Source organism: Trachemys scripta, chromosome 3 (assembly GCF_013100865.1).
Source record: "Trachemys scripta elegans isolate TJP31775 chromosome 3, CAS_Tse_1.0, whole genome shotgun sequence".
NCBI classification, from domain to species: domain Eukaryota; kingdom Metazoa; phylum Chordata; order Testudines; family Emydidae; genus Trachemys; species Trachemys scripta.
Genome location: NC_048300.1, coordinates 91,813,520 through 91,826,720, shown reverse-complemented (window position 1 = coordinate 91,826,720; position 13,201 = coordinate 91,813,520). Strand labels below are relative to the sequence as shown.

Here is a 13,201-nt window from a genome sequence, read left to right as displayed (position 1 = left end):
CTGCAAAAAGAAAGTATCATTAGAATATGCTTCTGTTTTTGTAATAGTGTTTACATACATTGGGCCAAATTCTCCTCAGTTACGCTGTAGTCAAGAACTAATGAAAACAATGGGGCTTCATTCATAACTATAGAGTTTTGCACGGTGTTCACTTCTGTGTTCATAATCCCAATACCAATTACATTTGTTTTATGTTAAGAGGCAGGGTACCCTGGTTTTCTATTGATTTCTGCCAAGATTATTTGTTACCCATAAAACTCAAGAATAAAGTGACATTCCCACTTTTAGAAGAAAGCTTGTCCCCCGTTTGTTATACTTTAAGCACTGGATAGGAGATCAGAAGACTACATTGTTTAATATGTAAATGATAAACTGGAGGGTTAAGTCGTTCAAGTTATTTAACTGCTATTAAATTTAATACTGGGTACTCATCCTGTCTTTCCTGCACGATGGAAGCCTCTGAAAGTTCCAGTGTTTAAGAGCTTTTGAATATACATGTCACACAATAAGCAGTATTCGACCATATGTCTAGTGCTCAAATCCATTTAATCAACCTTTATTTTACAAGCCATACAGGATATACAAGTTATTTAATATTTATACTTCCAGAAAGCTATCCTGAGTAAAATGGGTATAACTTTTTAGTTACAGACTCCATATTTTCTGTTCTGTCAGTCAGTGATAATTTCTTGGACTCAGAGGCCTGGATTCTCTTCTCAGAATGGTCAAAATAAGAAGCAACTCCACTGAAGCTAAAGGAGTTTGTGGCATGTATACATGCAGTGTCTACAAGACAACACTTCCAGGAAGTTCAGAAACAGGTAGAAGTAGGATAGAGTGTCTGGAATTTATTCAGAGTTTAGGGATTGAGTAGGGCATCGAATCTGGTTTCATCCATTAAGTTCCTTTTTTGTAACCATTAACTCATTGCTCTAAAACTGGACCCTCCTTGCTTCATGAATATTACAGTCTGATGAAGATATCTGAGCAAGATGGCACTATGCCCCAGAGTTACATTAATTTAAGAAGAGAATAATAAGTAGAATCTCAAGTTCAGAAAGTTAAGGCTAAAATCCTTTCTCCAGCATTTATTCCACATAACTCAGCTGGATGCTAGGGAATTTTACAGAGAGAAGGAGAAAAATTTCTGCTCCCCAAGGTCTTGGAACAGCAGCAGTTGCACTCAAAGTTGGAGCAGCAACTGCATGACCCCTGAATTTGTGTATATGGAAGGAGGGCCAGAAGATATGTAGTGACAGTTCCTCTAGTCCCATCTTCTCTCCTCCCCACGTGTTTGGGCAACAACATTTTCACAACTGTATTTAAACAGTTATTTTTGTAGGTAAGATAGGACTTGGAATGCCTTTACTTGCGTTTCATCATCATGTCTGATTTTACTGCCTTTATCCAAAGATTTAAGAAGGGAACATCAGATAACTTCCTAGAAGCCTCAGATCAAGTGAGGTTTTGATATTACTTACAGACAAGTTAGAAATACAGACATTTGATTTACTGGATAGCTATTGTGAGCACTGGAAGATTTAACGTGACAAACTTACCATTCCTCTATGACCTGGATACTCTCCATTTTGGTTGTATGTGTTGGCCTTCCTGCATTGTCCCCTCTATCTTCATTCCTAACAGTGAGGCTGCAATGTAGTACAACACTTTATTTTGTCTAGAGAAAGTTAATTTAAAATAAGGACTATAGCAATGCTCCAATGTATGGAGTATGTATATATTTAGAGCTACGTTTTCCAAAGTGGTTTCACACCAGCCTCTAAATATGAACCGAGTTTTGGGAGAGTTTTTCAGTCACAAATTTTTGCATGCCCCAGAACTCAGATTAGGAAGTACAGATGCTATTTCCATATGCAATTTACTACAAGTTCATAGTTGTGCACCCAAAAACTGGCATAAATTTAGAGATCACTTTTGGAAAGATTGCCCTAAGTGAAGTCAGAATAATACTGGTAACAAGTAAGAGGAAAGGAAGAAGAAAAAAGAAAGAGAGACGGAGAGAGACTTTATTGGGCACTTACAAAAATGCCCCAGCAATGTTGGGGATTCATTCATTCTTTGAGTAACAAAATTTCCCCCACATTAAGATTATGTTGTGTGGTTTCAATTACAAGATTTAGCATGTAGCTGTCCCATAGAATTCCTTCCCTCTTTAACCAAATTTGTGAGGACTCCTGGACACATTACTTTGAAAACTGACTTTTATTTTTAATGGACTGCCAACTTAGCAAATATCATGCTAAATGGATTACACTTCATTAAGTGGTAAGCCATTTTGTCCTTATGGCAAGTACTATTAGTTTTTCATACCGATAAAACTTATTGGTTTTTTAGTAGAAAGACTTCCATTAGCCTTCTGTAACTAGGAACTGAGAGAAGAATGACTTTCCTTTTCTAAAATAAATAAATACATCTTCAAAGCTAGGTGAAAATGTAAAAAAAAATCTGTAAATATTTGTTTCTGTTTTGAATCCTATTTGCTTCATTTTTCTTTGCTGTCTATGAATATTCTAGCAGGTAAAATTACTAGCAGGAACATTTACAGCAGGGATCAGCAACCTTCAGCCCACGGCCCGCTAGGGTAAGACCCCTGACGGGCCAAGACTGTTTGTTTACCTGCTGCGTCTGCAGGTTCGGCCGATCACGGCTCCCCCTGGCCATGGTTCGCCGTTCCAGGCCAATGGGGGCTGCGGAAAGCGGCGCGGGCTGAGGGATGTGCTGTCCGTGGCTTCTCGCAGCCCCCATTGGCCTGGAACAGCGAACTGCGGCCAGTGGGAGCTGTGATCAGCCGAACCTGCGGATGCAGCAGGTAAACAAACTGGCCTGGCCCACCAGGGTGCTTGGCCTGGTGAGCCGCATGCCAAAGGTTGCTGATCCCTGATTTACAGAAACAGAATTAATTGAATACTGGAAGATGCTTACAGGAAGCAAATTTTGTATGGCATCAATATTTGCATGGGAAATCTGATTATAAGAGTTAGGCTTGGGAACTGGAACATACCACGTGAACAGTCTGTCCAATGGAAAAAAAACACAACCAATATAGCTCAGATTTTGAATATCAAATATTCACAATGCCCCTGATCATCTTATGTAGTTGCAAGTATAAAAAATTGAAATGGTTTCTCGAGTACCTTCCACTCACATTGAAAGAGAAATCCATCTCTGAGTCACTCTAACTGTAAATAAGGTTTCCCTCCACCCCTTCTTCACTCAGGTGCGTGATCAACACTTTTATCATCAGTTTGGCAGAGCGTATGGTGAACTCAAGGGCTCTTTTAAAAATCCACAATTAAAAATCCCAAATATTGCAGATTACATATTAAGACTTAAACATTACAAAGATATACACTTTCAAACAAAGCTGCTTGAAATCAGTTGCTTCTTCACTTACCTGCCAAGACCTGAGTTCAGGCCCTTGGTTCTGCTTCCCCTGTTACAGCGTAGGAATGCAGCTCCTGTGCTGCTTAAGGTGTTAGGATGTCATCAACTGCTGCAGGAGAAACAACACATCCTGAACTCTGGGGTTGGCAGGTAAAAAGCTTTTTCCATTCTCCTTTTGACCCATTTCCTGTCAATCTATAAAAGGAGCACCCACCGAAGCCAGTGGGAGTTCCATGTATAGAACAAGAACAGAATATGGACCATCCACTTTTTACATCTTGTAATCTTTAAGTCCACACATGTAACTGCTTAGGGTCAGTTTGTACCTGGTTAGAGCACAAAGGTTTATTTGGGGAGGAGGGGGAGAAGATGTCACAAGAAGCCTCCCTCCCTCTGTCATGGCCCCTACACTCCTCTAGATACAGGGTTTCAGTGCCTCTGTGGTCACAAGTCACTCCATGGAGGAGATACAGAAAGGTGACCGGCAGCTCCCAGCCAACTCCACTGGTTGGTGTAGGGTAGGAGCACAAAAGGATAGTACAACAGATGTGCTCTCCCTTGTGCTTCTCTGAGGGATTGTACCCAAGGCACAATCCCTCCCAAAGCTCCCCCTGGGACAATACAGCTTTTCATCACAGACACAATCCTGCTTGCTAGGTACAGCAAGCTCTTATTAATTTATGATTGCAAACAGTTTTTTAAAAATAGTTAAAGCATTATGATTCACCACATCCTACTCATCTTATTCATGCAATTTTAATGGGAGCACTCGCGTGATGGGTAAGATGAGGAAGATTCAACCCAAAGAGAATGAAATGACCTGTCTTTTTTCTTCTGCGATGTGAGCAGCAGTTAAACTGCACTGAGCTCATCAGCCTGCCTCAGGGCTGAGCCACTCCAAACCACCCACACCCCAAGTTTTAAATGGGGCTCCAGGTTTCTCAACCGAGAGGTGTAAGATTGTACTGTTAGTTTAAGTAGATATTTGGGGTCAAATGCTACTTGCTTTGCTCATGCAAAGCTTCTGCTGAAGTATGAGAATCAGGACTGGCTGCTGAAGTTGGAAAAAAATGAATAGGGTACTGAGTTCCAAAAATGAAATAGGAAACTAGACACCAAAGCTGTTATTTATCAGAGCAGTAACTGGGATAGGAGCTCTATATTTTGCTTTGTTAAGAGCTTTGGTATACATCTAGATAGAAGGTTAAAGAAGGACCAAGAATATTTTGTCATCTGCGATTTTGTAGTTTGTGCTAGTGTGATGGTATCAAGTACATAACTGGCACTAATTCTTTCACCTAATTGTTAATAAATGAAGTTCAATGACCGAATTAGTCATTATTAGAATTAAAATTAGAATTAGCCTTGGAAAGCTCAGAAAACTCTGACGGGTTGATATGGTCAGTTGGAACAATTTCTCAAATTCAATTACTTTAGTGAGTGATGCGCTAAGTTCACAATAGTTGTTGACTGACATTTTCCATTACATTTCTGGCTATCTTGGTTTGAATGATTTTAGTACAGTCCAACTTGATTTTCTGCATTTGACAGAAGGTTAGTGTTTCATCAGACATATGACATCTTCTTGATGCGAAGGCAACTTTCATTTGAACAAATGAGTTAATGTCACTCAGGGTAGCTCTTTGTTTTTTGCTCTACAAACTGGTCACTTTCATTTAAAAAAATAATACATTTGCATAAAGTTTGTGAGAAAACACAAAGAGAGTCTATTTTCAGCCATGTAATGAAATGTAAAGAACTTTGAATGCCAAGCAGTTTTTCATTTTGAGATGAATATTTTGAATGCATCTAATTTTAGTGAAACCACCTAGGGCAAGATATTCAAATCCGGGTGTTATGACTACCTACAGAAACATGAATAACCGTGAGCCCAGTACCAGTTTTCTACTTTTCATTACTTGTTACCTTCATTAATAATATTGCATTGATATCAGCTATGTTGCAACTTTCGTGATAATGTAAAAATAAATAAATAAAATTAATTCTTCTCTTTTTGTGGAAATCAAGCAGTCCACAATGGCAAAGTGTTTGCATATTCCTCATTTAGGGGGACCTGAAAACCTCAAGTTAACATAGATGCAGTAGTCTGCGTTGGAAACAAGTTGCAAGCAAGTTGTGTTATAGAAAACTAAACAAACAGGATAAAACTCAGTTTTACCAAGCAACTGATTGTGAACTTTTAGGAAGAGAAAGTGTGTCCTTTGGAAGGTATCAGGCAACAGTGAAACAATATTAAGCTGATCAACAGTCGGACCCCATAAATCAGTGGATAGCGCCCTTATAGTGTACTGTACTTATTCAAATACATCCAGCTAACTTCCCTGAAAAAAAGTGTAGTCTATAGACACAGATTCTACATGCTAAAGTTGCATCAGAAATAATAATGCCTTGAAGTGGATAGGTCTGGAGTGCATAGGGGCATAGTGAGGAATGAAAAGTGCTGCCACTTAATGGATTTTAGTTCCAGTTCATTGAGAGGTTGTGCTCCATGCCTATTTTTGTTCTTGTTTTATTGTTCTGAAGAAAATACTAAAAACATTACAACAGGCCAAATGGGGTGACTTTCTTCTTGCTTTCAATACACCATGAGCTTCCAGCTTTCTGCAATAGCTATAACCATCTTACCAATTGCAAATAATATTATTGAAAGAGTAATCCATGTTTTCATTTGGAACTTCATGACCATAGGATCTAAACATCTGACTAATCAGACACTGCAGTACACCATTTAAAATAAATGTACAAATTCAAATGCAAGCAAATACCAGGTTAAACTTGCTCAGAATTCCTTGTCAATGATTTTGGATCAGCTGTTGGGGATCCTGGTGTTTCAGATGTACAACATTTAATTTTTTAAGATATTACTCTCCCTTAGTCTCTATGTTCAACAATTATATATTTGTCCTGTCAAGTAATTATTTTACTAGGCCAATATTGCAAGCCAGTAGTTTTTGTACCTCACAATACACTGAGTAGAGATATCAAAAGAGCCTAAGTAATCTAGGAGCACAAATTCCACTGAAAGTCCCCAAAACTCTTTTGATAATTCCACCCAGTTCTTTCAGACACTCAAAAAGTTCCAGAATGTCCTTACAGTGAAACTTTTGCCCTCCTGCTATTCTGAAACAATGGAAGTAATTTACATTTGGGACCTGATCCTTTATGCTCTGGGAATCCAGTACTCTTGTGGACTTCAACTGATGCATCAGGAGCCAGATTCTAATCTCAGTTACACTGGTCTAAGTACAGTGAAGTCAGTGATGTTACAGCAAATTTACACAGGTGTAACTAAGAGCACTATTACTATGTTATTGTAACTAGGTGATTAAGCTGATGTCCGATGATGCATGGCTGTCATCAGTTAGTATTTATACAAGCATGATCTCAGTTATCATCTCCAAACCGTTAAGATATTTTTGAAATCACTATATACCCATCAATGCACATTCTATACCTCTATCAACATAAAATAAGGAAGTTATTAAAACTCTTTCCCTGGTGTCATTCAATATGCTGCAGGGTATATGGAATGTAGAAGTCAAACTAAGAAAGCATAGTCTAGTGCAGTGGTGGGCAACCTGCGGCCTGCGTGCTGCATGTGGCCTGTCATAAACATACAGCTAAGGGCAGCATAAAATCCCTCTTTATCCTGTAAAGGGTTAATTCCTCTTTTACCTGTAAAGGGTTAAGAAGCTCAGATAACCTGGGTGGCACCTGACCAAAAGGACCAATAAGGGGAGAAGATACTTTCAAATCTGTGGGGGAAGGTTTTTTGTCTGTGTCTCTCGGAGCCAGCCAGGAAACAGGACAGGGAAATTACATCTCCTTAAGCATATCTGAACTAAGCATCTAGTACTGTAGAAATAGTAAATAATAGGAAAGAAATGCGTTTGGTTATCTTTTGTTTTAGCTTGTGAATTTTCTCTGTGCTAAGAGGGAGGTTTATCCCTGTTTTTGTAACTTTATGTTTTGCCTAGAGGGGAAATCCTCTGTGTTTTTGAGTCTTTTGTTATTCTGTAAAGTACTTACCATCCTGATTTTACAGAGGTGATTCTTTTACCTTTTCTTTAATTAAAATTCTTCTTTTAAGAACCTGATTGATTTTTCATTGTTCTTAAGATCCAAGGGTTTGGGTCTGTGTTCACCTGTACCAATTGGAGATGATATTTGGGAAATGTAGGGCTCCAAGTGGCCCTCCCTGAATGTTTGTTTTAATCACTTGGTGGTGGCAGCGATACTAAGGCAAAGAGGGAATTTGTGCCTTGGGGAAGTTTTTAACCTAAGCTGGAAAAATAAGCTTAGGGGGTCTTTCATGCATGTCCCCACATCTGTACCCCAGAGTTCAGAGTGGGGAAGGAACCCTGACACGGCCCATCAGGGTAATCTGATTGCAGACCACAACGCCAACCGCAGCTCCCAGTGTTAGCAGGTCACCGTTCTCAGCCAATGGGAGCTGCGGGAAGTGGCAGGCTGCAGGGACGTCCTGGCTGCCGCTTCCCGCAGCTCTGATTGGCTGGGAACGGGGATCCGCAGTCACTGGGAGCTGCGGGGGCCATGCCTGCAGACGGTCAACGTCAGCAAAATGTCTTGTGGTCCGCAATCAGATTACCCTGATGGGCAGCACGCAGGCCGCAGGTTGCCCACCACTGGTCTAGTGGGAAAAGCACTGGAGTGTCAGGAAATTTGTATTTTATTCCCACTTCTGTAACCTTGGGTAAAATCCTATCACTTCTTTGCACCTGTTTCCATCCCATCCTTTGTGTTGTATGTTTAGATTGTAGGCTTTTCATGGCAGGGACCATCTCTTACTATGCATTTGTATAAGTAGTGAAATGGGGTCCTGATCTTGGTAGGGCCTCTGGGCACTGCTGTAATAAAAACAAAAATTTATCCTCACCACAGCCTAAGGACCAGATGAAGTTGATGGAACTTGCATGCATCCAAGGACAGAATTTGGCTCTAAAACTAGAAATCAGCATTGTATACATTTAGTATCAATGTATAGTTTCAGCTAAACTTACTGGGGGCTGACAGACATTCTCACATGTTTCTCTGTAACCTGTTTGTCCTCAGGAAGTGTCTGTTTCACGGGGTTATAATTCATAGTATTCACAGACACTTCCTGCTGCTGGGAAGTCTAATTATCACAGAATTAAGAGACTGGGGAAAAAAGACAGGTAGGTTATAGATACATATATTTTAAAGACAGATGGGACCATTGTGATCATCTAGTCTGGCCTCCTGTATAACACAGGCCAGGAATTAATTTCCACTTCAAGTCCAATAACTGGTTGAACTAGGGCATATCTGTTAAAACATCCAATTTTAATTACAAAAATCACAGTGATAGAGAATATACCACAACCCTTACTATGTTGCTCCAATGGTTAGTTACCTTCACTGTTAAAAATATTGCACCTTATTTCTAGTTTGATTTTTTTCCTAGTTTCAGCTTCCACCCGGAGGATCTTCTTATATCTGTCCTCCAGTTAGTTACTAGCTCCTGCATTGGCAGGGAGACTAAGAACTATGCCCTGTAGCAAGCAGTAGCGATGGAATGGTCATCCCCAAATCGAGACAAAACTAAATACATCTCACAAGATACTAAGGGACAGATTCTGAAGCCATTGGAATTAGAGATTAATGTAGTGCCATGATATTGCAGTGCATATGAGCAGATGACTATTGGCTTTTTTTTATACAATAGAAAAGAGAATGAATAAGTTGTCTGGCGCCTTACTTGTAAGTCAGCTGGAAGCTTTGAGCCATAGGCCAGTGAAAACTGGGCAGGACAATGTTTATTTAGGAGCAGAGAAGCATGACGATGTTGCTCTATTATATGAAAAGATCACTGAAATACCAGTAAAATCCACTGACAAAGCTGTATAACTATGAATGATACAGCCAGGCAACCTCCAAGCTATGTTATACAGAACCTAGCTAGTTAATAAATCTCTCTCCTACCTCCCTATTTATGTTTGCCAAAAATAAACTTATCTGCTTGAAATTTCACACACTCAATCTTATACAGCGATAGATTTTTTTTCCTTTTGAAAATGTGAAGCCATAAGGAGAATACCAGTATTAGGTTTAATTAATTTAATATTTTCTGAATTTTTTTGGCTTGTCTCAGTTCCTAAGACCTAGAGACTCCATGTTTATTTGATCTTCACAAGAATTGGTACCCGGTGCTAGTTTTTTGGGTATAGAGGGGTTTCTCAGCAAGATTTAGAAATTAAAGTTAGTTCATGCATGCACTTTGGACTCTGCAGTATTAAATCCTCATGCTGGCTCTGTATTGTGGATTTTTAGAACGCTGCATGGTGCAGCTACTTTGGTGCCAGCTTCAGAAAGCTCATGTTAGAGCAGTTCATATTCTCTTCTAATCTAGGTGATGCATGCAGAGATACTTCTCAGAACCTGACCCTGTTTTCAGTTGCCTATAACTTTGTAAACTTTAACCATTCGATCTGAAGTTTTCCATTCTGAGTGTCTGCCTCACACTGACTTTTCCTGGAAAGTTTCAGCAAATAACAGTTTCTCCAAACAATTATAAGGAAAAATATATATTTGCCCACATTAAAAAAAAATTTCTATAACTGTTTCATTGAGAAGCTCTAGCATCTCCATATGTTGAAGCAGGGACTAGAAGTTCAGTGGGTTGTTGATGGTAGGAAATGCCTCTGGTGTCAGGGATGTGCCTTTTGCATTCTGAAAATACACCCTCTTTGGGGCAAATTGTGAGCATCTGAAAATTTAAGTTCAGGCATGCTCAGTAAAGACTTGTTAAGTGTTCAGCAGCTAAATTTTCTGGAGGACCTATCTGCACTGAGCATGATCCAGCTCCTCACAGATCCCACTTGCTGACCAGACTGTGCATGCGCCATCCTGGGCTGAGTGGGTCTTTTCCTGTAGTTGCTGCTCTGGAGACTGCAAACAAATCTGCTGGATTTTAATACAAGAACTCTGAAAACTAAACCAGGTAACTTCACTCACTCACTAGGAGGACAGCTGAACAAAGCATTTTAAAAAATAAAGTGTCTTGTATTTCACTCCTGAACAGTTATTTTTGCTTAATTCTTCTCAAGAAGGTCTCTTTACAGGTTATATATTTAAGATGTTTAGCTTCCCTCTTAATATGAGGTGACCAGTCAGTATACTACCCCTTAATGCACATTCAAGGGCCAAACACTGATGTCCATGATCAATTTGGTCTGTGGCTTGTTGTAGTTTTGTATATATATGTTTTTTCTTCCACAATCACTAGTGTATTATTCAAAAAGGTTTGTTAGCCACCTGCTAGAAGACAGCAATTCAGACAGTGAAATATGCATGAACACGCACATCACCATGAACAGGCAAGTTAGTCTTCAGCATGCAGTAAGAGTCTCCATGATTTTTAGAAAAGTTTTATAACCTTTAAAGGTCACCTCCTACTAGGCAAAACCTAGCAGGTAGTTTGAGGCAGGTTTCATTGTATTAGCATGCAATTAGTTTTGGCTTATATTCCATGAGCAAGCTCTCATATAATTTGACTTACTCTTCTCTTCCCATTGAGATAGTGAGAGATTGGCAATTGGCTTCAAGGAGAGTAGGATCATGCCTTTTATTTCTACATGTCAAACTGAAGTATGGTCTCTATTAGATACTTCCTCACCCTAACAGAACCTACAAAAGCAAGAAGTTTTGTTGAATTGTCTTCCTAAACCTGGGGGTAGAGAGGGGTAATGTGGTCCTGCATGAGATTCTGCAAGTCTTTCAATAAACTAGCTACAATGGAATGAATAGAGGAGAGAGTTTTAGCCTTTATTGTGAATTTCCTTGGTTTAGACAGTGTTTTAGTTTTAATATGAAGTGGTGTTGGTGCCGTATATTTACTATTGCAGTATACAATCTATGTACTTCTATATAATATGAGTTTAATAAGAGTGTAGGGAAGAATTTATTGCTCTGTACATTCATATGCATTTTCCCAATTAGATAACAGAAATCTATATTACAAGAAACTCTGGTTTTAAGTGGAGCCTTTCATACTCTCAGCATCTCAAATCCATTAAGATGTCATTAGATGCTGGTGGTGGTGCTGCCATGGAGGCAGACACAGGAAACATTATGCACCAAGCTGCAGTTAGCAGCCTTAGTATTAGACTGTATTTTACTGAAGGAACTTTGATCAATACTCTGAGATTCTATCCCTTCCCACCTCAACTCTGAATGCGCCGTGGAATCTCTCTGCTGCCAAGATAGCCAAAGATGTGGAGAAGGGACCCCCCTTTCTCTGCAGTATGGCACCTCTAAACTCATCTTAGTACCATGCTGTCAGGTATGAGCCTAGGTGCCGATGCGGTACAGCATCCTAATAGTTCTACTTACAAATATGCACTTATTTTCAGGTTTTGAAGTTGTTTTTCCATGTGTGCCAGTATATTACTACTTCTTGGCTTTCAGGTTAAGGGCAATATGTAGATAAATCTCTGATGCACTGTATTTACTGAGGGACAACCAGTCCTAAATGCTCAATTACTGAGGGACAATCTCCACTCATTGCTATATTTGCTTTCTACAACCAACTCTCTGTAAAACTTTTCATGTCTGATATACCTGAATATTTGGATGCGAACACCTAAATTGTATAATTAAATTTATTAATCTAAATTTGGGTTATTGCTGATTATGTACTATATGTATTTTATGATTTTTAAAGCATACTTTGTACTTTTGAATGATTTAAGCACTATACCCAGATGTACCAACGCAATTCCCTTAACCTGTGCATTATAGAATTTTAACCTTAGCTTTAATAAAAATTCAGATTGTGAGTTTAGTCTTTTTCAGGTAATTTACAGTCACTATGATCATGTTTCTAGAGAAAGATTTGAGTTAAATGTTACAGTTTGGGGGCTATTTTAACAAAATTTAAATGAAGAAATACCTGTTTATAATTTTATTATATATATTATTTTTTATATTTTATATTAAATTATATGGATATTATTTATATATTATTATATAAAAAAGGTGATGGTGGGAGATGATTTTGAGGTCATTGATGACACGTGTGAATTTGAGGACATACAAAAGCAGACAAGCATTTTAAAAGGTCTAGTGATACAACACTGTCCACAAGGGGGCTTTACTAAACCCTGCTTATTTCCTAGTTGTCTCTCTCCTCCCAGAATTTCATAGTGAACACTGATGGAAGAAAAAAAATTTCAACTGACCTCCGTCATAAAGAAATCACACTGCTTTTATATAGTATTTACAGCAGAAGCTATTAAATAAATATTTTGGAAACTTTTAGTCTTCTCTCAGAAAAGGTGTCCTATTTTAGACTCAAATGTGGAGTGCACTTTAAGAAATCTACTACTGCAATCTGGTGTGCTAAGTCCTCTTACCACTGATTTTAATGGAATTATTCTGGTTCTATTTCACTACAGCAGGGCTGGCCTCTGGTTCATGAACTTAGGCAAATATTAGACTTGGGGTGGCCTTACCCTATTTTGATCTCCATCCCACCAACTCACCCAACAGTCCACTTGTTTCCCTGTCAGTTTCATTTCTTCCTTCAAAAGATTGTTGTTCTTTATATTCTGTTGCGTGCAGAGGGTATGTGTAGTTTCTAGACATGCCCCCGAGTCCTTAATACTGACTGCAGCTATTCTACAAGTGATTGGTATATTTGAAAGACATAAAGGCACCTGTCATCTAGGTCTCAGAGAACTAGAAACGACACTAATTTAAAGGGACACCAGGTGAACAGAAGCTTCACCATCAG

The 13,201-nt window shown here is 39.0% G+C and overlaps 1 protein-coding gene across 1 annotated transcript in view; it reads right to left on the bottom strand.

The window, feature by feature from the left end:
• Positions 1 to 13,201, bottom strand: part of RGS17 (regulator of G protein signaling 17) — a 79,654-nt gene that overhangs the window by 4,471 nt on the left and 61,982 nt on the right. The window contains 1 exon segment of the mRNA XM_034765378.1: positions 1,560 to 1,637. Coding sequence (XP_034621269.1) covers positions 1,560 to 1,637 — 78 coding nt within the window.